This window comes from Bufo bufo, chromosome 4, assembly GCF_905171765.1.
Source record: "Bufo bufo chromosome 4, aBufBuf1.1, whole genome shotgun sequence".
Lineage (NCBI taxonomy): Eukaryota > Metazoa > Chordata > Amphibia > Anura > Bufonidae > Bufo > Bufo bufo.
The window spans coordinates 569,857,278-569,883,009 of NC_053392.1; the positions used below are offsets into that span (position 1 = coordinate 569,857,278).

At 42.5% G+C, this 25,732-nt stretch overlaps 1 protein-coding gene across 2 annotated transcripts in view; it reads left to right on the forward strand.

The window, feature by feature from the left end:
- Positions 1 to 25,732, forward strand: part of SRBD1 (S1 RNA binding domain 1) — a 222,802-nt gene that overhangs the window by 48,706 nt on the left and 148,364 nt on the right. For both annotated transcript variants that reach the window (XM_040430325.1, XM_040430326.1), the window contains exons 11-15: positions 971 to 1,074; positions 3,541 to 3,648; positions 11,120 to 11,277; positions 12,229 to 12,325; positions 24,922 to 25,029. In XM_040430325.1, the coding sequence (XP_040286259.1) occupies positions 971 to 1,074; positions 3,541 to 3,648; positions 11,120 to 11,277; positions 12,229 to 12,325; positions 24,922 to 25,029 (575 nt within the window). The remainder of the gene's footprint in view (positions 1 to 970; positions 1,075 to 3,540; positions 3,649 to 11,119; positions 11,278 to 12,228; positions 12,326 to 24,921; positions 25,030 to 25,732) is intronic.

Consider the following 25,732-nt stretch of genomic DNA (forward strand, 5'->3'; position numbering starts at 1 on the left):
ATACACACACTGGATGTTTTAAAGCACGTTATTCCAAACAATTTAGGAATGTTAGTTGATTTATGCCCTATATGGATTAAAACCCGACTCTGCGTCCACTACGTAATTTTCCATGGGAGTTTTGCCATAGATCCCCCTCCGGCATGCCACAGTCCAGGTGTTAGACCCCTTGAAACAACTTTCTCATCACTATTGTGGCCAGAAAGAGTCCCTGTGGGTTTTAAAATTCGCCTGTCTATTGAAGTCTATGGCGGTTCGCCCGGTTCGCCAGTTCGCGAACATTTGCGGAAGTTCTCGTTCGCTGTTCGCGAACTGAAAATTTTATGTTCGCGACATCACTAAGTGGCAGTCCTCACACCGATGATCTCCAGGGGGCAAGGCAGTGATACATCCTATCTTCCCTCTGGGCACACCCTGATGTTTGAGCAGAATGGGGGTTGTAGTACATCCTACGGGATCTAACACAGTTCCAAACAATTCACAGTGTAAATCTTCCCAGATAGCGATGTATGGATGTCAGCAAGTATGGGGGTTGTAGTACTCCTTTCCCCTATCTCTCCAAAGTCTCTCTCTCTGCGGAATCTAAGGCTGGAAATAAGGATCTTGCAAACTTGCCCGTAATTCCCAGCTGAGGGGTACAGGGTTAAGGTGTGGCCGGCCAAAACATGTCCGAGAGTGGACGGGTGTGTTAGCAATGTCCCTGTTATGATACTAATTACTGCTAATACTTTTATAGAAAATACATATTTCATTCAGGTTTTTTTATACTGATTATTACCGTTATTGTAATATTGTATTCTGCTCTTTAATAAGATTATTATAATGTTGTCTTCTCCGTATGTTGATATCATTGTTATCCATATGACTGTGACCCAGGAGAGCTCCCTGAGAATGTCACAGACTGACTCCATAGGTTTATCTTTTGGGTATTTGTGTGTCATCTGTCTTTGCCATTTATGTTTGTGCTCAGATTCTGGCCATTAACCGTGGGGAAAATCTGAAAGTCCTGACAGCAAAGGTCACCGTTCCTGACAGGGTGAAGGATGCGTTCTGTAGGTGGTGTGTGAATGAAAGGTCTGTATACATTCTCCCAGAATTACTTTTCTTCAGCTCCTGCTGCTTCTTCACTGTCCAAGCCGATTACTCCCGGGTTACGTTAATATTATCTGCTGGAATCGCCAGGGTTTTAGGAGATTGACTGATTTTGCTGCATGTGTTTTGTGGCAATGTCATATGTGTTAGGGTCGGAGGGAAGACAATTCTCCGCAGATGTCTGACTTCTTTTTGTGTATAGAAAATCTGTCTATTTATTTATCTTCTACTCCATCTATCTGTCTATATATCTATTATCTATCTCCTATCTATCATCTATCTATCTATCTGTCTATATCATCTATTATCTATCTCATATCTATCTATCTATCTATCTATCTATCTATCTATCTCATATCTATCTATCTATCTATCTATCTATCTATCTATCTATCTATTATCTATATATCGTCCATCTATCTATCTATCATCTACAGTATCTATCTACTTATCTATCTATCTATCTATCTATCTATCTATCTATCTATCTATCTATCTATCTATCTATCTATCTCATATCTATCTATTATCTATCTATTATCTATCTATCTATCTATCTATCTATCTATCTATATCATCTATTATCTATCTCATATCTATCTATCTATCTATCTATCTATCTATCTATCTATTATCTATATATCGTCCATCTATCTATCTATCTATCATCTACAGTATCTATCTACTTATCTATCTATCTACTTATCTATCTACTTATCTATCTATCTATCTATCTATCTATCTATCTATCTATCTATCTATCTATCTATCTATCTCATATCTATCTATCTATTATCTATCTATTATCTATCTATCATCTATCTACAGTATCTATCTACTTATCTATGTATTTATCTAATAGCTATCTGTCTTTTTGTCTATTTACATATCTAACATTTTAACTGGGTTAGATTATTGGTAGACGGTGCCTAGACTGTCATAAAATCTGTCCAGTTCATGTGATGGATCCTCAAGTGACAAATTCAATATTTTAAAGGGTTAATCCAACTCAAAACGATGTAATATAATAAAATATGTTATAATCTGTTTACAAACCCTGCCGCTCCTTCTACAAAGTTTCCCGTTCCACTGCTGATCTCTACTTTTCAGTCCTTTTTGACACACAGGAAGTGGACGCTCAGCTGATCACTGACTGCGGTGGGTGACCACTGAGATCAGTCACTGGCTGCGGTGGGTGTAAACCCCCCCTTTAATCTAAATACAGTAGATTCATAATTCTGTATCAAGATTGGAGCTCATTTTTTAATGATGCAACGCTCCAAAACCCTTGTCTCACAGTTAGGCTACTTTCACACTCGCGTTCAGTGCCGATCCGTCATGGACAGACCCGTTCAGATAATACAACCGTCTGCATCCGTTCAGAACATAGCCAAGACGGATCCGTCTTGAACACCATTGAAAGTCAATAGGGGACGGATCCGTTTTCTATTGTGCCAGATTGTTTCAGTGAAAACGGATCCGCCCCCATTGACTCAGCCCGTTTGGCTCAGTTTCATCAGACGGACACCAAAACGCTCCAAAGCGGAATGAAGACGGAACTGAGGCAAACTGATGCATTCTGAGCGGATCCTTTTCTATTCAGAATGCATTAGAATGCAAACTGATCCGTTTTGGACCGCTTGTGAGAGCCCGGAAACGGATCTCACAAACGGAAAGCCAAAACGCCAGTGTGAAAGTAGCCTTAGATGTTCAAAATCTGTCCAGCTATAGCTGCCACTAGAGGGAGCTCACGCCATGGGAGTTTACACAGTTCCAGTCCTTGCACACATAGGTCAGTATGCAGTGAACCATCCCTTTAAAGAAGCACTCCCACAATTTTTTTCTATTTTCTTCTCTGACCTGTTAGAAAGGTACGCAATGTAACCTGTGGTGAAGGTAATTTTCTTACCAGTGACTGTATTTGTGAGTTATAACCTCCCTTCTGATCCTCAGCTGTGTCATGTGAACAGCACTCTGACTTTACAAATAACACAGCATCTTATGTGTGGACAGGGAGCCGGTTTCTCTATGTATTCCTACGGGAGCCTTAATATCAGTCTCATAGGAATGAACAGAGAAGTAAACGACTTCCTGTCCTGTGTCAGTTGGAGAGACAAAGTGTTGGTCACATGACACTGCTGAGGATCAGAAGAGAGGTTATAACTCACAAATAGTCACCGGTTATAAGTTTACCTTCTCTACAGTTTACATAATGTACCTTTCTAATGGGCCAGAGAATAAAGATTTTTGTTGGAGTGCTTCTTTAAGTGTTTTTTGCATTACATGTGTTTATATACATTTTGTTAAAGCTGGGTGACACCAAGCATGGCAGACCTAGGTGCCCATTTGCCTTTTTTTTTTAGGAGGATCTTTTAGCAATGTGCAGTACTCTTCAGAGCACTTACCAATAACCATCATTAATGTTCATCTTTCGGTGTGTTTTTGAAGGTGGAGACCAAAGCAATTTGCAAGACCTGAGTTCATGAAAATCCTGCAAAGCTCTGTAGAAGACTCCTACAAGCGTCTCATTTATCCTCTCCTCTGTAGAGAGTACCGGTATGTCAGTCCATATAGAAATTGTGTATGTCTTGTATCAGCACGGCAGAATTCCTTTAAAGTGAGTCTGTCACCAGGAAATTCACTGTTACCCCAGGCCCAATGCCTCGTAGGGCTATCTCGGCCGAATGTAATCTGGACAGTCAGGATTAAAGGGGTTGCCTAGCCTAATAGCCGGTTGGATTAGATCCGGAACTCCCATAGAAGTGAATGGAGAGCATGGCACTTATGCGTGATGGGCACTCCTTCGCTTTGGGGGGCCTCATTCTAGAGATAGTTGCAGATTGCAGGGGTGGGACCTGCACCTATGGGACAATGGTATCATATCCTAGCGCTATGCCACCAAAGTGCAGGATAGGCTAAGCCTTTTAACTTAAAGGGTCACTGAGTTTCACAAAACATTTTATACATGATAGCGACATATCTAAGGTTTTGATTGGTGGGAGTCTGAGTGCTGCGACCTCCACCGATCCCTAGAGCGAGGAGAGAGAAGCACTCACAGAGCACACTGTCTCTCTCTACTCTCTGGAGGAGAAGATGCAAGTCAAACTCAATAGAACGTCTATGGGACTGTCTCCTGCATTAAGGAGAGTGCAATATGTGCTTCTCTTTCCTCGTTTTAGGGATCGGTGGGTGTTTCAGCACTCGGACGGTTACCAATCAAAACCTTTGGTATGTCGCTATGACATCAAACGTTTTTTGAAACATCACAGGCACTACAGACATTAAAGGGTTTGTGCCAAGTTTAAAACATATTGCCTGTCCACAGGATTGGAGATTATAGTTTGATCGGTGGAGGTTCAACCGCTGGGAATTTTGAAACTTGGGGTCCCGTTGTCCCCCTGTAAATGGAGCGGAGCATGTGCGCTGCTGTTCCATTTATCTCCATAGGACTGCTGGAGGTAGGTACAGGGCTAAGCAGTTTCCAGCAGTCCCATAGAGATAAATGTAGTGGCAGCGCGGATGCTCAACTACCACTTCATTTATACAAGAGTACACAGGACCTCGGTTCTTGTAATCATTGGGGGTCCCAACGGTTGGACCCCATCAATCAGTTTCTCTGGATAGGGGGTGAGATTAAAACTTGGTAAAACCCCTTTAAAGGAGTTGTGTCACAAAGGATATTCTACATTTTTCAAACCAGCACCTGGATCTAAATATTTTTGTAATTGCATGTAATTAAAAATTTAACATAGCCTCTGAGCTATTCAATAAGATGTATTCGTATAGCGCCACCTGCTGTTTTTCATTTTCTTATTTTTTTTGTTCGTCTCACTTTGCTGGTCGCACGTGCTCAATTTAAATTTTCAACTGCCACCAGCCATATGTTCTGTTAGAAGCTGTGGCAGTTACAGGGAGAGAGCTGCAGCAGAAAGGACATGTCCCCTGAGCTGCAGCAGAAAGTACACGCCCTGTGAGCTGCCAGCTTGATATAAATTAGAGCAATGAATGTGGAGACCTTTGGATCCATGTGAGGTTCAGGGTTGGTTCTAGCTTTGTTAGAAAGGTATTGGCATGTTCTATACTATGTCTGGTTTTAATTTTTTACATCAATCATGGCATAACCCCTTTAAAGAGCAGAAGCGAGGCTTGTTTTAACTCTTCCCTTTCCATAGCAAGACATCGCAGGTTCCTGTATTTTCATAGGCACCATAATTAGGATCCGTTCGGCCTTAAACCATAGCAGCAGGTGATGTGCGGTAAGGTTACAGGTTACTTACAAAAACAGCATCCTGTAAAATAAACCGTACGCCAAGTAACATGTAAAAAAGTAAAACGAGAATATCGTTCCTTACAGCATTCTTACCATTCCATACCTTGCAGATTTACAGCTTTGGTAGATTTCAGATTTGGCTTCCTCTGTATTTTTTGACCAAATATTCTTTTTTACAAGTCAGACATTTGTAACTCCGCCATGTGGTGTTCTGAGAGCCTTCTGGTGAATGCACAGTTCCAGGACACGCTCCCACCCTCTCTCGTGCCAGAGAAATAGTTTATTATTTAGTGACAGGTGAGGAAATATTCCCATAGATTTGTGGAACGACTGGGCCTGTTATTTCATTACATTTCTTTACCCCGCATTCTACAAGTCATATTGTCTTTCACCTCTGAAAACCTGAGATTGTTGCCCTTGGCACCATCTGGGGTGTTTTTGTAGGATTTTTATGCAGATAGGACGATGAAGTTTATGCTGAAATATCTTGGCGTTTAGCTAGTCATAGCCTGCCATGTAATGACGTTTGCTGTGTCAATACTGGCGTTATGGGAGACGGGTTGAATTTTTGGGTTGAAGCTTTATTGAGCAGTTTGCAGCTATGGCGGCTTCAGACTAAAAACGGAGAATAAAAAGGACAACTTTGTGTCTCATTTTTGTTTCCTTAAAGGATAACTGTCATATTTTCATCAAAAAATCTATCTTAGCATATGTTACTGCTGAAGCAGCATTATGCATAAAGCAATCTTTAGTTATTTTTTTTTTACTCACCACTGTTTTCCTTGAGTTTTCACCCTTACTTACGGCTGTTTTGAATCCTACATTATAAGGATCTTCTCAAGATGGCTCCTCTGCCAGTTCTCTGAGGCCAAAACTGCATTCCCTCCGGTAACATACAAACTTGCTGTAGCCAGCAGCTTCCTGCCAGCCAATCAGATTGGATTACTGGGAGACACGCCTCCTCACTCTGAAGCCTAATGCATGCATGCAGTGTGAAGGAGCGCCCCTAGCCGGAGACAGACAAGCCATAGCAACGGTCTTGTAAGGGAGCAGTGGAAAGAGACAGGAGACATTAATGAAAGCTGTTATTATAAGGTAATTACAGATATTTTGGCAATCATTGACAGACTAACTCAGGTATACATGCCTAGCTCTAATAAAGTAGCAAATAAATAAAAATATGACAGTTATCCTTTAAAATTTAGTGCATTGAACAGGAGGATGTGTAACACTACATGGGAGTCCCTCATGGCACCACGCTACAGATTGTCGTGGGGGGGGGGGGTAATAATTCAATTAAGAATTATTAATTATGGTCATAAAAATAATTAACCATAAAAAAAAATTAATTTATAAAATTTGTCATAAATTCTTAAAATCATGAGCTGGTGAATTGTAGACAACCTAATTGATACAATTCACATCTGAGGCCGACTATTTCCTCAGATAAATAAGTTCTTTTGACGTGAGATGACGTTAATGATAAACATGTAGTTCTGCATTATACAATAATACACAGGTTTATTGGTTACAAGGTTAGACACGTATATAAGTAAATAAAATAAACACAATGATACATGCAAATGAATATATATAGCGTTAATAAAAAGCATTACAAGCTTAACAATACATGTGAGTGGAAATAACTTGTCACATTATTACCAAGCTATCATTAGGTTAGGATATCAAAATATGAACATAAGTTATATATATTACTTCTGTTCAGAGAAAACCTCATGCTATCAGGATGGGCATGTCTAATCCTAGACATCAATATAGAATGCTAAATACATTCTGCCCCCCTCTAACCAACTGCACATCACATGACTTCAAGATGGGCAAATCCATCCAAGGATATAACCTAGAAGAGACAACTGTATCCTTCCGCCCCATCCTGGACTATTTTCACACATATAACTTTGGTAAGAATATTAAGACAAATAACAGGGATCTAGGATCTTTGCTAGACCATATCTTAAATGGGAAGGACTTGAAATAAGTCTTTCCTGTGGGAATCCATCACTTAGCTTGGCGAAGAATGTTCTATAAATATATATACTGTGTGTGTGTATATATATATATATATATATATATATATATATATATATATATAAATATATAAAAGCAATTATTTAATGCTTTGCTAGATTATGAGTCTAGATTCTTCTGCAGGTAGAATGAAGCCTCACAATATCCTAAGACTACATCTCAATATGGAGATTATCAATTAATTTAATTATTTTTTTATTCGCCAATCTAGATGGTATAATTTCACCCACACTATCAAATTAGTCTTAATAAAATGAAATATCATTTTCTATGTCTCTTACCAAGTCCTAGTAGTAATCTCACTTCTGCTCCTAGGAAAGCTGGGTGGTCCATCATAGCGCATCTCACCGTGGCTTTCATCTTGATAGACCCCTCTAGAGAGCTCAACTTCTCTTCCTCTTTCTCCTCCCTCTGTGTATGGTTTATGACCACAAACTTATCAGTTAGACACACCTTCCTAGTTTGGAACTTTACAATCATTGTCGGATGGGTGTGACCATTGATAAAAAATGTGACATCATAACCTTACCCAGAATGCACTTTTGCTACTGTTGTAATGTCACCTACTGATACCTAGGTGGCACTGCTGTATAAGCTATTTGCATCATAGTATAAAGGGTTAACTTATGTAAGTGTAAATAAAATGTATTTTATACATTTGACCTTAGAAGCTTTAATTCAAAGCTATAGGGATTAATTCTGACACTTGTAGCAATTAGAGACAGACCTCTAGGCGTCTCTCTGAATGTTTCTCACACTGTTGATTTATGGATCATAATGATATGAATGGCCTTGTTTTCTCACAGAGATATCAGTACCTCCTGTCAAACCAAAGATGTGATTAATTTTTACAAAACACACATCTTTACAGACACTCTTTTAGAGACAAATATTCTCCTAATGAGAAATATATATAATATACTGGATACATGTTGTCTTCGTAACATATAACAATATAATATAAACAAATATATATATGTCCTACTGATTGTCTTATGCTAAGGACTAACTAAGGCTCATTAAATGAATACATACATATTATATATTTTGCTTCATTAATAATTACCTAAATGTATAGGTAATTATCACCAGCTGCATAGAGCTTATCTTTATCTTCAGTCATAAATTTATAAGTAGACAAGGAGAGGCCTCTTCTCAGACTGGTACATTAATGAGAAGAATAACACTGAAGAGTAGAAACCTTTTTACACAGAAACCTTTGTGCGACCTTACTTTGGCCTACTCAAGGCATACAAAATTGTAACTATAGTCGAGCGTGGCTCTTAAAGGCAATGAACATTCATCTTGACTAGAATAATTGGATATCAATACATATACCTATGAAAAGGCACAACAAGATCCGACAGGTGCATGTTCCATGTGGTGCTCTATGTCAGATATACTCTTCCCTAGAAGCCAATGTAGAGCAGGGTCCCATAAATGTCCATCAGTGGACAGTTATGGCTCTTCACGACCCAACGGTTGTACAGAGCCAAAATACGGGCTATGCCATGGCTTACTAGAAGAAGGTGACCATGGTGGCGTGTGGGACACTTTAGCTCTTTCTCAATTTTTCCCTACACAATGCCGCCCAAGGAACGGTGTAGCTACTTGCTAATATGAACTACCCCCTTAAAGGGGTTGTGTCACTTCAGCAAGTAGCATTTATCATGTAGAGAAAGTTAATACAAGGCACTTACTAGTGTACTGTTATTGTCCACATTGCCTCCTTTGCTGGCTGGATTCATTTTTCCATCGCATTATACACTTCTCATTTCCAGGGGTTACGGCCATCGTTGCAGTGCAGATATAAGGGGGCCGGGAAAGAAGCTGCTGCGCATGCATGTCTGTGCGTGCTCTCATAGACTTGGCCACCAGTTGTGCAAGCATGACCCCCACTTGTGGATTACAGGGTGGTCGTAACCCCTGGAAACAAGCAATGTATAATGCAATGGAAAAATGAACCAAGCCTACAAAGGAGGCAATATGGACAATCACAATACATTAGTAAGTGCTGTTTAGTAACTCTGTCTACATGATAAATGCCGTTTTTTGAAGTAAGACAATTGCGTGAGACGTTGCCATTACACCTAGAGGCTCTGCTTTCTCTGTATCTGCCATGCCCTTTGCACTTTGATTGACTTTAGAAGAAGTCATGGCCAGGCATGATGCCGTTTATACTGCCTGGTCCTGTCAATCAAAGTGCAAATGGCATTCCATTGCTGCTAGAGGCTCATTTGCATCTATTAAAACATAATTTTTCTCATTAATTTGGACACATAGGAACATGGGACCAACACAGATGCCTTCAGCTGCCAAGTGCACATGTAACATGTCAGCCAGTTTCATAGGTACAAAACTGCTGACAGATGCCCTTTAAGATCTACCAACTATCTATGACTTCTACTTATCCAAGAATGGGGCAGTTTAGGTTCTGTCCATTCTTGGAGATCTGATGTATGATCACTCTCCATTGGAACGAATGAGAATTTTAGAAAAGGCCATAACGTCTCAGGATCTATAACCCCTTCCCACAAACATCCCATTATGTCCCAATTGACACTGTAAATTGATGCTGAGTCTGTGAGAGCTGAGAGGAATCAAGGGAACTGTAGCTGTTCGCATTAATAATTTCACCCACAGCAAGCCCTGGCAGAATCAAAACAAAGGTGTAGCAAAGATCTTGTCAAGATAGTGAAAAGAATCGATAGCTATTTCTGACCTATAATGCTGCTATTATCTGGTGAGCACTCAGACACATATAGTTATTTTTAAAAAATGTTCCTTAAATGTTCCTTATCCGAAGTCTAAAAGTTCCCCCTGAATGCCCAGGCCCCTCGTATACATTATACTTACCTGCTCCCTGGCACCAGCTTTGCTCCGGATCCCTGCACAGTTGCTGCTGCATTTCCCCATCACATGGATCAAAACATCCGGCAATAGGGGGGAGCAGCCAGTGGGATGCCGCGCAGGGATCCGGAGCAACGCTGGTGCCGAGGAGCAGATGAGCATAATGTATACAAGGGGCCTGGGCATTGGGAAAGGGGGGGGAAGGAATCTTTTAGACTTCGGATAACCCCTTTAAAGTGTTGCCAGTAAAGACTACAACTTGTCTGCAAAAAAAGAAAAAAGCCTACATATAGCTTTGTCAACGGAAAAATAAAAAAGATAAAGCTTTTAGAATGCTATGAGGGAAGAAAATGAAGACCCAAAGTAGGCCTGTCCTTAAAGGGAACCTGTCACCGGGATTTTGGGTATAGAGCTGAGGACATGGGTTGATAGAGCTCCGCTAGCACATCTGCAATACCCAGTCCCCAAAGCTCTGTGTGCTTTTATTGTGTAAAAAAAACGATTTTATGCATATGCAAATTAACCTGAGATGAGTCCTGTACGTGAGATGAGTCAGAGCTTGAAAATATGACTCTTCTCTGGTCACACAAGTAAGATATGACTCTTTTATGTTAATTTGCATATGTATCAAATCGGGTTTTTTACACAATAAAGGCGCAGAGAGCTATGGGAACTGGGTATTGCGGATGTGCTAGTGGCCATCTAGCAACCCATGTCCTCAGCTCTATACCCAAAATCCAGGTGACAGGTTCCCTTTAAGGGGTTTTAAAAAAAGAAGATAGATAGATGTATATATACTGTACATACACAGTTTGCGTTGATTGACTGCTGTCCCACATTTGTTTTGTATTCCAACAGTTCCAAGCTCACGTCAGACGCAGAGAAAGAATCCATTATGATGTTTGGAAGAAACCTGCGCCAGCTGCTGCTTGCAAATCCAGTTAGAGGACGAACTATAATGGGTGTTGACCCTGGATATAAGCATGGCTGTAAGCTGGCCATCATTTCAGCCACCAGTAAGTGCATCCTATCTCCCAGTTCTCCTAGACAATGGAGGTGCTGCATTGTGTTCTACTCTATGATGTACGTGTCCGTACGCCACCCAACGAGTCTGCAGGTGCCAAAAAATATCTAAAAATTATTGGTAAAAGTTGGTGACCGATATGACCACCACTATAACTGTCACTATCAGTCTGCAGCTGACAATACATATTAGATCAAAGCCCCCACAGATGGTACTGGACACTAATATAAAGAGGACGTCCCACGGAAAAATTCTGCAGTTTACAAACCAGCACCTGGATCTGACTACTTTTGTAATAGCCACTAAGTCATTCGATAAAATCTAACTGTATAGCGCCACCTGCTGTTTCTTCTTTTTCTTATTTCTCTCTCCACCTTGCTGAGGTGGTCGCACATGCTCAGTTCCATCCTTCAGCTGCCTCCTGAGATGTGATAGGGAGAGCATGGACACGCCCCCTGAGCTGTGATAGGGAGAGCATGGACACGCCCCCTGAGCTGTAGCAGACAAGACACTCCCCCTGAGCTGTCAGCTTGATATAAATCTAGCAGAGCAATGAACGGGGAGATCTCTGGATCCATGTGAGGTACCGGGCTGGTTCTAGCTTTGTTAGAGATTGTCGTGTACTATATGATGTCTGAATTTATTTTTTTACATTAATCATGGGAGAACCCCCTTTAAGATGTATGTCCTCCTGATGAAAGATGTTGAGGGGTAAGAAGGATGCTTTGTTGCTGCGTTGTCAGACTGTTCATGTTTTTAGGGTAGTCGGGAGAGACAGCTGCTGGCCTTGCAAGCCTTCCAATATGCGTCTGTGGAGAAGGACCGTCCTAAAGATGCCCATACACATAGGATTGTGATTCCCGTGCATCATTATAACTGGAGGAACACTTTAATTCACATTGAATGGCGTATAAAATGTCTTCCGTATATATATTTTTTTCAGATCAGATTCTTCATACAGATGTGGTGTATCTGCACACAGGACACGGGCGCGGAATGCATGAAGCAGAGAAAATCAGACAACTCCTGCTGAATTTCAAGTATGCATGCTTTATTCTTCTGTTTTTCTACTGACGGGCTGATTGTATGCTGACGTGAAGCATGCTCTATATACAGTCGATGTGCTCTGCCTCTCAGTAAGTCTAAAGGGCCTCAGATGTGGCCCTTGGCTTCACATATGGGCCCCACATTACAGTCAGAGTCCTCTGTTTACAGCAAAGCGGTGGAATGGGCAATGACAAACCGAGTCTGATAGATGCGTTACACATACAGAGCTCTCTGCATTGCCTGCTGCTCTGGATGGTGCTTGTTCTCTATTTATCTTAAAGGGAACCTGTCATCGTCTTTATGCAGCCCATACTAGCGGCAGAATAAAGTACAGACAGGTGAGTTGATTTCAGCGGTCTGTCATTTATAAGTTAGAAGTAAGTGGTTGCCGAGAACCAACATCACAATCATTGCAGACTGGGCCTGGAGAAGAGTCACGGACACCTGAGAAGAGTCCTGGTTATACATGAAGTCCTGCTCTCCTGCCACCTGCTGATGACTGACAGTCTCCTACCTAGTTTTCTCCCTTTCTCTCTAGGAGAGAACTGCCAATCATCAGCAGGTGGGTGAGAGAGCAGGAGATTATGTATAACCAGGACTCTTCTCAGGTAGATTTGACTCTTCTCAGGCCTATGCTGCAATGATTATGATGCTGGTTCTCAGCAACCACTTACTTTTAGCTCATGAGTGACACACCGCTGACATCAGCATTTCTGTCACTACTTTATACTGCCCTCAGTGAGGTCAACATAAAGGTGATGACAGGTTCCCTTTAACCTCCTCAGGACCGCCGTACGCAGGATTGCGTCTTTGCGGCGGTCCTGTTGTTCTGGGTGGACGCGCCGGTGCGTCCTCTCGCGAGACGCGAGATTTCGTGCATTGCCGGCCCGCGCATGCGCATCGCGGGCCGGCAAAAGTTAAAGAAGTATTTCGTCACCAGCCTGCCAGCCACGATCATTGGCTGGCAGGCTGGCGATTTTCAAAAAATCAAATCAGAAGCCAGATAACAGATCATATTAGTAAATATGATCTGTTATATGGCTTCTCTGCTTCTCTGCTGGTCCTTTTCGTCGGTTGGATCCAGCAGAGGAGCAGACTTCACTGTGAGTACCCACCAACACTACACCTTAGCCCCTGATCACCTTCCATCACCCCCATCATCCTAATTAACCCCTTGATCGCCCCCTGTCAATCACTTAGTGAAAGACAAAAAGTGATCAGTGTAAACTGTCATTTTTTTTTTCACTAGTATTGGCTGTTAGGTTTTAGGGATAGTTTAGGCCCCTTGGTTAGGTAGTTAGCGTCAGTTAGCGCCCAGCCCACCGCACCGCAGTCACTTTTATTCGCTGTTTAGCGTATCGCTAATCAGCATTTGTACTTTTATAGTATCTGTAAGTGATCAAAACTGATCACGGTCAGATCTATAATAGTATTAGTGTCACCTTAGCTCGCCCTCCACTCAAAACGCAGTGTTTGCCCGATCAGGCCTGATCGGTCGCCCACACGTGCGTTCACCCACGCCCGCCCCACCGCAGTGACAAAAAAAAATTTGTTTTTTGATCACTGCACATTCACTTTACACGCACTGCGGCGATAAAAAAATCAGTTTTGATATTTTTTATCAACCGCAGCGGCCTCCGGTACTTTGCTAGCCTCCCCTTTGTAAGACAGGCTTGCTTTTTTTCTTGGGTAGTCTCAGGGAATACCCCTAAATTTAGTAGTCCAAAATGTCAAACGGGGGTATTCTTCTGAAGAGGCCTACAGGATTCTGACCCAGTCGGATGAGGAGTGGGAACCCTCATCTGACGAATCTAGCGGGTCAGAATATGAACCTGTGGAAAGCAGTGGCTCTCTGACCCAAAGTTCGGACGAGGAGGTGGAGGTCCCTGGCAGCACCAGGCGTACCCGGCCCCGTGTCGCTAGACCACAGGTTATGCAGGATCCGCTTCAAGAGCAGCAGAGTGGGGCTGTCGCTGCCGGATCACGTGGTGAGGCATACACCAGCAGCGCAGCCCTTCCTGGACCTAGTACCAGCACTGCCGTACAACATGGTGACGTGGCGAGCACCAGAAGGGCAGTTGAAGCTGGTACGGTGGCACGTGCACTAGTTACCCCGTCGCAGCCACCGCGCAGACAGGCCCGTAGAGCCCCTAGAATCCCTGAGGTGCTGGCAAACCCTGATTGGCAGTCACCAACTTCAGCCGCACCTGTAGTTCCCCCTTTCACCGCCCAGTCTGGAGTTCGGGTTGAGACGGCTCAAATCGGTTCGGCCCTGGGATTTTTTGAGCTGTTCTTGACTGCGGAGCTCTTGGACTTAGTCGTGGCAGAGACAAACCGGTATGCCACACAATTTATATCCGCCAACCCGGGAAGCTCTTATGCCCAGTCTTTCCGGTGGAAACCAGTCCAAGTTTCCGAACTTAAAATTTTTCTGGGCCTTCTCCTCAACATGGGTCTAACTAAAAAGCATGAATTGCGGTCATATTGGTCCACGAACCCGATTCATCACATGCCCATGTTCTCTGCTGCTATGTCCAGGACACGATTTGAGACCATCCTGCGTTTCCTGCACTTTAGCGACAACACCACCTCCCGTCCCAGAGGCCACCCAGCTTTTGACCGGCTCCACAAAATTCGGCCCCTCATAGACCATTTCAACCAGAAATTTGCAGATTTGTATACCCCCGAGCAAAACATCTGCGTAGACGAGTCCCTAATACATTTTACCGGGCGCCTTGGCTTCAAACAATACATCCCAAGCAAGCGTGCCCGGTATGGGGTCAAATTGTATAAGCTCTGTGAAAGGGCCACAGGCTATACCCACAAATTTCGGATCTATGAGGGAAAAGATCAGACCCTGGAGCCGGTCGGTTGCCCTGACTACCTGGGGAGCAGTGGGAAGACAGTCTGGGACTTGGTGTCACCCTTATTCGGCAAGGGGTACCATCTTTATGTGGACAATTTCTACACAAGTGTGGCCCTCTTTAGGCATTTGTTTCTAGAACGGATTTGCGCCTGTGGCACCGCGCGAACTAGTCGCGTGGGCTTCCCCCAACGGCTTGTAACCACCCGTCTTGCAAGGGGGGAGAGGGCTGCCTTGTGTAACGAAGAACTGCTCGCGGTGAAATGGAGAGACAAGCGTGACGTTTACATGCTCTCCTCCATTCACGCAGACACGACAATCCAAATTGAAAGGGCAACCCGTGTCATTGAAAAGCCCCTCTCAGTCCACGACTATAATGCGCTCATGGGAGGGGTGGACTTCAATGACCAGATGTTGGCTCCCTATTTAGTTTCCCGCAGAACCAGACGCTGGTATAAGAAGGTGTCTGTATATTTAATTCAATTGGCTGCCTATAATAGTTTTGTTCTCTACAGTAAGGCTGGGAGAACAGGATCCTTCCTCAAATTCCAGGAAGAGATCATCGAGAACCTCATTTATCCGGGAGGTTCCGTGGCCCCATCCACCAGTGTAGTTAGCCGTCTACACGAGCGACATTTCCCCAGTGTCGTTGCTGGTACCTCAACCCAACCGCCACCCCGAAAAAAATGTCGTGTCTGTAGCAGGAGTGGAATAAGGCGTGACACCCGCTATTTCTGTCCTGACTGTCCGGACCACCCTGCCCTATGCTATGGAGAGTGTTTCCGGAAGTACCACACACAGGTACACCTAGCATAGGGATCACATCTCACCAGGACAGGCACACAGGGCTATTAGGGCCCTTTCTCTCACAGCTGCTGCAAACCTCTCCTTTCACCTGGGATAAAGTGCATAACGTACTTCGCCACATCTTTGGGCGATTTGCGCTTTGCACATTGTCCCATGGGGAAGGAGAGGTTTGCTCTATAAAGGTAAAAAAAACTAAACAAAAAAAAAAATACCGGTAAGTAAAAAAGTTAAACGTTCAGTTAAAAAAGTTTAAAAAAAGTTTCTATGTTCTGTTCAACAGTTAATAAAGTTATTGCTTTGCGGCCTGGTTTTTTCTTTTTTGTTTTGTTTTTTTTACCTTCCAGGTGGACCAACCGATCGACCAGCTGCAGCACTGATGTGCATTCGGACAGAAGCATTGCGCTGCTGTCAGATTACACGCAAGTCGGTGTATGCGGCGCTGCAAGACGAGATTTCTCCTCTGCAGTAAAAGATATGTTTGCCGAGGCATATGAGCTGAGGAGGTGGCGGTGTTCATATACTTTGGCAAACACTTTGTATATATAAAAAAAAAAATCCCGGCAATGATTTATTCATCCACATCGATTGATGTGAATGGAGAAATCTGGTTTGCCAGGGCATACGAGCTGAAGTGGGTATGGATGTTGGTCGGAGCTCCTATGTCCTGGCAGACGCCTTTCCCCTCCTTTTTCTTTTTTTGGCAGAGATTTTTTCATCCACATTGATCGATGCGAATGAAGAAATCTGTGCCGTTCATTTTTTTCTTTCAGCCCAGAGGCTGAACGGAAAAAAAAAATCTCATTACCCGTATGCTCAATATAAGGAAAATAGCAGAAACTCCTAATGCTGGGCATACATGTAATGATTGCGGAGACCCTCAAATGCCAGGGCAGTACAAACACCCCACAAATAACACCATTTTGGAAAGAAGACACCCCAAGGTATTCGCTGAGGGGCATATTGAGTCCATGAAAGATTGAAATTTTTGTCCCAAGTTAGCGGAAAGGGAGACTTTGTGAGAACAAAATCAAAAAAATCAATTTCCGCTAACTTGTGCCAAAAATTTTTTTTTTCAATGAACTCGCCATGCCCCTCATTGAATACCTTGGGGTGTCTTCTTTCCAAAATGGGGTCACATGTGGGGTATTTATACTGCCCTGGCATTTTAGGGGCCCCAAAGCGTGAGAAGAAGTCTGGTATCCAAATGTCTAAAAATGCCCTCCTAAAAGGAATTTGGGCCCCTTTGCCCACCTAGGCTGCAAAAAAGTGTCACACATCTGGTATCTCTGTATTCAGGAGAAGTTGAGGAATGTGTTTTGGGGTGTCTTTTTACATATACCCATGCTGGGTGAGATAAATATCTTGGTCAAATGCCAACTTTGTATAAAAAAAATGGGAAAAGTTGTCTTTTGCCAAGATATTTCTCTCACCCAGCATGGGTATATGTAAAATGACACCCCAAAACACATTCCCCACCTTCTCCTGAGTACGGAGATACCAGATGTGTGACACTTTTTTGCAGCCTAGGTGGGCAAAGGGGCCCACATTCCAAAGAGCACCTTTCGGATTTCACAGGTCATTTACCTACTTACCAGACATTAGGGCCCCTGGAAAATGCCAGGGCAGTATAACTACCCCACAAGTGACCCCATTTTGGAAAGAAGACACCCCAAGGTATTCCGTGAGGGGCATGGCAAGTTCCTAGAATTTTTTATTTTTTGTCACAAGTTAGTGGAAAATGATGATTTTTTTTTTTTATTTTTTTTTTCATACAAAGTCTCATATTCCACTAACTTGTGACAAAAAATAAAAATTTCCATGAACTCACTATGCCCATCAGCGAATACCTTGGGGTCTCTTCTTTCCAAAATGGGGTCACTTGTGGGGTAGTTATACTGCCCTGGCATTCTAGGGGCCCAAATGTGTGGTAAGGAGTTTGAAATCAAATTCTGTAAAAAATGACCTGTGAAATCCGAAAGGTGCTCTTTGGAATATGGGCCCCTTTGCCCACCTAGGCTGCAAAAAAGTGTCACACATCTGGTATCTCCGTACTCAGGAGAAGGTGGGGAATGTGTTTTGGGGTGTCATTTTATATATACCCATGCTGGGTGAGAGAAATATCTTGGCAAAAGACAACTTTTCCCATTTTTTTATACAAAGTTGGCATTTGACCAAGATATTTATCTCACCCAGCATGGGTATATGTAAAAAGACACCCCAAAACACATTCCCCACCTTTTCCTGAGTACGGAGATACCAGATGTGTGACACTTTTTTGCAGCCTAGGTGGGCAAAGGGGCCCACATTCCAAAGAGCACCTTTCGGATTTCACAGGTCATTTTTTACTGAATTTGATTTCAAACTCCTTACCACACATTTGGGCCCCTAGAATGCCAGGGCAGTATAACTACCCCACAAGTGACCCCATTTTGGAAAGAAGAGACCCCAAGGTATTCGCTGATGGGCATAGTGAGTTCATGGAAGTTTTTATTTTTTGTCACAAGTTAGTGGAATATGAGACTTTGTATGAAAAAAAAAAAAAAAAAAAAAATCATCATTTTCCACTAACTTGTGACAAAAAATAAAAAATTCTAGGAACTCTCCATGCCCCTCACGGAATACCTTGGGGTGTCTTCTTTCCAAAATGGGGTCACTTGTGGGGTAGTTATACTGCCCTGGCATTCTAGGGGCCCAAATGTGTGGTAAGTAGTTTGAAATCAAATTCAGAAAAAAATGACCTGTGAAATCCGAAAGGTGCTCTTTGGAATATGGGCCCCTTTGCCCACCTAGGCTGCAAAAAAGTGTCACACATCTGGTATCTCCGTACTCAGAAGAAGTTGAGGAATGTGTTTTGGGGTGTCTTTTTACATATACCCATGCTGGGTGAGATAAATATCTTGGTCAAATGCCAACTTTGTATAAAAAAATGGGAAAAGTTGTCTTTTGCCAAGATATTTCTCTCACCCAGCATGGGTATATATAAAATAACACCCCAAAACACATTCCCCACCTTCTCCTGAGTACGGAGATACCAGATGTGTGACACTTTTTTGCAGCCTAGGTGGGCAAAGGGGCCCATATTCCAAAGAGCACCTTTCGGATTTCACAGGTCATTTTTTTCTGAATTTGATTTCAAACTCCTTACCACACATTTGGGCCCCTAGAATGCCAGGGCAGTATAACTACCCCACAAGTGACCCCATTTTGGAAAGAAGAGACCCCAAGGTATTTCGTGATGGGCATAGTGAGTTAATAGAAGTTTTTATTTTTTGTCACAAGTTAGTGGAATATGAGACTTTGTAAGAAAAAAAAAAAAAATCATCATTTTCCGCTAACTTGTGACAAAAAATAAAAAGTTCTATGAACTCACTATGCCCATCAGCGAATACCTTAGGGTGTGTACTTTCCGAAATGGGGTCATTTGTGGGGTGTTTGTACTGTCTGGGCATTGTAGAACCTCAGGAAACATGACAGGTGCTCAGAAAGTCAGAGCTGCTTCAAAAAGCAGAAATTCACATTTTTGTACCATAGTTTGTAAACGCTATAACTTTTACCCAAACCATTTTTTTTTTACCCAAACATTTTTTTTTTATCAAAGACATGTAGAACTATAAATTTAGAGCAAAATTTCTATATGGATCTCGTTTTTTTTGCAAAATTTGACAACTGAAAGTGAAAAATGTCATTTTTTTGCAAAAAAATCGTTAAATTTCGATTAATAACAAAAAAAGTAAAAATGTCAGCAGCAATGAAATACCACCAAATGAAAGCTCTATTAGTGAGAAGAAAAGGAGGTAAAATTCATTTGGGTGGTAAGTTGCATGACCGAGCAATAAACGGTGAAAGTAGTGTAGGTCAGAAGTGAAAAAAGTGGCCTGGTCTTTCAGGGTGTTTAAGCACTGGGGGCTGAGGTGGTTAAAGGGGTTCTCCGGTCCTTTTATATTGATGGCCTATCCTCAGGGTTGTGACACAGGAGCACATGAATGGAGCAGAGGTTGAGCGTGCGCTGGCTGCTGCTCCATTTACAGTATCTCTATGGGACTGGCAGAGATAGCTCTGTACTTGGCTATCTCTGACGGTCCCATAGGGGGTAATGCATTGTACATTCCCGACCGTTGCTCCATACATGTGCTGGGAGGAGGGTTGGTGCTCCCGGTAGTCAGCCCCTTAATGGTGACTCCTCAGTCAGTGATTGGCTGAGCGGACAGTCAAAGCCGTTTGCTGTTTGTTGAGCTTGGGATCAGGAAGCAAAGAGCGTCTGGGACCTGAGCACCGTCAGAATGGCAGGTGTGGGGATCAGTGAGGTTGGTAATACCTATTTTTAATTTTTAACCTATTTTGCCTTTTTTTTTATATATTTCCCCGGAAAAACCCTTTTATTATAATTTTCATAACCTTTAGGTTGACTCAGTGGCAAAAACGCCATGAATTCTTTTATTTCTGATATTGAGACTTCACTGTCAGACATTTGACACATTTTTCCTATTTTTGATGGAACCTCCTTTCTTCAGCATGCAGATTATGTGGTGATGGATCCTAGAACTCTGCCTTGTCCAGGGGGTTTAGATTTTGGGAAAGGGCTGGCTTTAAAAAAGATGGTCATCCCACAGGAATCGTTATCGTTAAAGGGCATCTGTCATCAGATTTGTACCCTCACATGTGCACTTGGCAGCTGAAGGCATCTGTGTTGGTCCCATGTTCATATGTGCCCGCATTGCTGAGAAAAATGATGTTTTACTATATGCAAATGAGCCTCTAGGAGCAACGGGGGCGTTGTCGTTACACCTAGAGGCTTTACTCTCTCTGCAACTGCACCACCCTCTGTACTTTGATTGAAAGGGTCAGGCATGATGACGTTTACACCACCTAGACTTGTCAATCAGAGTTCAGAGGGTGTCTCAGAGAGAGCAGAGCCTCTAGGTGTAATGGCGATGCCCCCGTTGCTCCTAAAGGTTAATTTGAATATATTAAACCATAATTTTTCTCAGCAATGCGGACACATATGAACATGGGACCAACACAGATGTCTTCAGCTGCCAAGCGCACATGTAACAGGTCAGCCAGTGTCATAGGTACAAAACTGCTGACAGATGCCCTTTAAACTTTTTGTCCTGAACTAGAAAAACATGACAGCTTTCTTCTAAAAACAGCGCCATCTGGCTGTGTGTGGTATTGCAGCTGAGTTCCCTGCACTTCAGTAGATATAGGGTATGTTCACACGACAGATTTTAACGATGACAAAATCCGCCGTGGCAGAAGCAGCTGCGGTTGCTTCGTGTTTTTATTTTTTTATTTCTACAGTTCGTCTAGCCCCATTGAATTGAGCTAATCTGCGAGCAGGCTCACGCCATGGCTTTCCGGGGTGTCCATGCGGTAACCATGTCAAAGCTGGACATGTACATTCTTGGCGCGGTCTGGAAAGCCACACATGAAAAATCCTTGACATATAAACTGCTGCGCGACCTCCCATTTAAAACAACAGGAGACAGTTTCAGCGCAGATTCGGCGCGGTTTTCAGCACAGAATCCGCTTGCCAGAAATCTTGTGATAAGCTGCAATATTAAGCACAGGGGCGGCGCTGTCCTGATTTATAAAGAACTCGCTGTAGACAGAAGTAATATCAGCGATCATCTTCCGATAGTGATGGCTGCTTAGCAATCATTCTCGGTAGGTGATTGATCATCCCTTTGAGTCACTGGGCTTATATCTCCATTCAGCAGGAAAAGACATCTCCGCAATTACACGGCAGCCTAGAAGTGGCAGCGAGCGCCTGAGCACGTCGTCTGTCTGATAATTAGAAATAGGTTAATTTGCAGGGCAATACATAATAGATCGCACAGTAATAATTAAATCGGAGCTAATTATCATGTTTTCAGGGCAATACCTATCAAAGGAAAAGTTGTTGCAGGGATAATTGGACAGAGGCTAATTGATCAATTATATGTTAATTACATTGACCTGTCGTTTTGTCGGCTGCAATCCTGGGTAATTGTGTTTGCCGAGCGCGATCATGAAAGCTAGGTCAGTGTGTAAGATGAAGAACGCACTTAATGATTTTGCGTCGCCGTTTGTTTATGAAGGTGAAAGTTTCATGCATTTATAATTTATAATAGGACTTTTTGCAAAACAAAAAGCAGAACTTTGGTGTCATCAGGCGGCCAGCAAGGAGGATCGGGAAGTGTTCACATCACCTTTAAGAAATGTGCGCTGGGGAAATATAACTTAACTTACATTTTCAGGTAGCTTTTCAGAATAGGCTGCCATGTGTTTATACATAAATGATAGCACTGACCTTAAGGCCCCTTTCACACGAGCGTGACGGATTGGCTCTGGATGCGTTCAGGGTGCGTTCAGTGAAACTCGCACCATTTTGCAAGCGAGTTCAGTCAGTTTTGTCTGCAACTGCGTTCAGTGGTTCAGTTTTTTCCCCGCGAGTGCAATGCGTTTTGATGCGTTTTTTTCACGCGTGTGATAAAAAAACGGAAGGTTTACAAACAACATCTCCTAGCAACCATCAGTGAAAAACGCATTGCATCCGCACTTGCTTCCGGATGCAATGCGTTTTTCACTGAAGCCCCATTTACTTCTATGGGGCCAGGGCTGCGTAAAAAACGCATTATATACAGGGTGGGCCATTTATATGGATACACCTTAATAAAATGGGAATGGTTGGTGTTATTAACTTCCTGTTTGTGGCACATTAGTATATGTGAGGGGGGAAACTTTTCAAGATGGGTGGTGACCATGGCGGCCATTTTGAAGTCGGCCATTTTGAATCCAACTTTTGTTTTTTCAATAGGAAGAGGGTCATGTGACACATCAAACTTATTGGGAATTTCACAAGAAAAACAATGGTTTTAACGTAACTTTATTCTTTCATGAGTTATTTACAAGTTTCTGACCACTTATAAAATGTGTTCAATGTGCTGCCCATTGTGTTGGATTGTCAATGCAACCCTCTTCTCCCACTCTTCACACATTGATAGCAACACCGCAGGAGAAATGCTAGCACAGGCTTCCAGTATCCGTAGTTTCAGGTGCTGCACATCTCATATCTTCACAGCATAGACAATTGCCTTCAGATGATACGAGATGTGCAGCACCTGAAACTACGGATACTGGAAGCCTGTGCTAGCATTTGTCCTGCGGTGTTGCTATCAATGTGTGAAGAGTGGGAGAAGAGGGTTGCATTGACAATCCAACACAATGGGCAGCACATTGAACACATTTTGTAAGTGGTCAGAAACTTGTAAATAACTCATGAAAGAATAAAGTTACGTTAAAACCAAGCACACCATTGTTTTTCTTGTGAAATTCCCAATAAGTTTGATGTGTCAAATGACCCTCTTCCTATTGAAAAAACAAAAGTTGGATTCAAAATGGCCGACTTCAAAATGGCCGCCATGGTCACCACCCATCTTGAAAAGTTTCCCCCCTCACATATACTAATGTGCCATAAACAGGAAGTTAATATCACCAACCATTCCCATTTTATTAAGGTGTATCCATATAAATGGCCCAACTGTGCTGCTCACTGCTCCTATCCCCTCCCCTCTCCATAGACTTCTGTGGACAACTGTAATATGATCCTTCAGTGAGCTGACAGTCCGTCTTGGTATCTCGAGACAGATTTATCACAGATTCAGAGTGAATGTTGGTTTAGGAAGGGGTGGGCTAATAATCGGAGAACAAGGCATTTTTCTCTGATTGCAAAGTAGTTTTTTATTTTTGATTTGCAAAGTTGTGTCAAACCAGATAATCGCCACTTTTGACAGTCCCACAATAAGATGATTGCAGGATATCTGGTTACTGAGACCTCTGGCAATCCATTATAATTTACAGTAAAACCTGCCTGAGATCTCCCGTAGTATGTATTTATTTCCCTAGCACCTCTTCTACAGAGAAATTAGGATAAAATCAAAAGGCCGTCCAACTAAACCACTGATGTGTTAGGTCTTTCGGACAGAGAGGTCCTCTTTATAGCTACTCTCAACTCTGACTAACTGGTGGACGTCTCAAACCCGCCCCCTTTTTCAGTGCAAAATGCCCCAATAAGGACAATTTTGAAAGTGTCTATGGCTACCTTCACATTTATGTTAGATGTTCTGTTGGCAGTTCCTTCAGATTTGGAGACAACAGATTCTGCTTTGTTACTATCGCTCACTCATAATCACCATATAGGACATTATTATACTGAGCAGTATAGATGCGAATAAAGCACTTGGAGTGAGATATACTATTAGCTATTTACTATTATTCTTTGTTTCTCTCTGCGCTTCCTCCCCTCTCCATAGACTTTTATGGGGTGATATAATCTGATCCTTCAGTATACAGGCAGCCTGTGTTGGTTTTAACAAGGATTTGTCGCAAATTGCCAAAAGAAATTTGATTTAGAAAAGGAGATAGGGAAAGAAACAGCTGATAACTCTAGGACAAGGGATTTTTCTTTGATAAGATCTATCACAAAGTTTCTTATATTCGCCCGCGCTTTAGATTTATGCAACATAGTGTGAAAGTGACCTGTTATGGTGCCCATACAGGGGAGACCATCTAATGTGTATGGGTTGTCTTGTCTTTACTTTGATGACAGATATTGGGAAACAAAGGATCGGGCATTTTGGAATTCAGCGTACCCGATCCTTTTTTTTTCTCAGCAAAGGTAACTCACCACCAGAGGCAGTAAATTATTGAGAACACATGCACGCGTGGTGGAGTCCAGCATGCATGTGTAGGGGCAGGGGAGGAATTGCTGTTGGCCAAAGGACTGTATGGTCACCTTTAAAATGCCTCATTAGAGATACTTTAAGAGAATCATGTATTTTACTATAATATTTCCTTGTGGTAGTCACATACTGTATATTTCAGTGTCAGATTATAATTAAAAAAAATAATCACTTATCCTGTCTCTTATATTTCCAGCTGCTATACAGTTGCTATTGGAAATGGAACAGCATGCAGGGAAACTGAAAGATATTTTGCTGATCTCATCCAAAGGAGGTTTTTTGCACCGCTTAGTGTGGTCTATTGGTAAGTCCTGCCTGTTTTTGACTTTTATTTTTCTTCTTTTTAAAGCCCCCATCGATCCCTCAATTCTTGGGCCACTTTTCTGGCACCCAAGATGGCTGCACTACTTCTCAGACGACCTGATGCTCACTGTTCTATGGTAGTCCGGGACACTCCCTGCTGCTTTTGGATCGACCAGCGCTGCTTACATGAGCAGCATTGGCCAATTCTAAAGCTGCGCTGGATAAGCAGAAAGTGTCCAAGAATACCGACCTTGTATAGATGGAACCCTACACTAAAGTTACCGGTGGAGGTCTCAAACGAGGGACTCCCACCCCTTTTCAATTAAAAAAATGTCCCAATAAAGAGAATTTTGAAAGTGTCTGTTCATATTTATGTTAGAGGCTCAGTTGGTAATTCCTTCACATTTGATGGAAAAGCACATGGAAACAGAAGATTCTGCTTCCTAACTCACGCACTTACTCAGAATCACTATAGGACATTGTAGATAAGTACTGAGTGGAGTAGATGTGAATAAAGCACTTGGGGTGAGATATATTCTGTTAGCTGCTAAGTCATGGCTGTGTTGTGTCTGGAATTGGTAGATCTGAGGCTTAGTAGGTGAAAGGGAGGGCACAGCAAACCCTAAATTTATGAATTTTATATTGCATCACTGCTATATTCACTTTTCACATGTATGTCAACTATTTGGCATACATTTTGATCA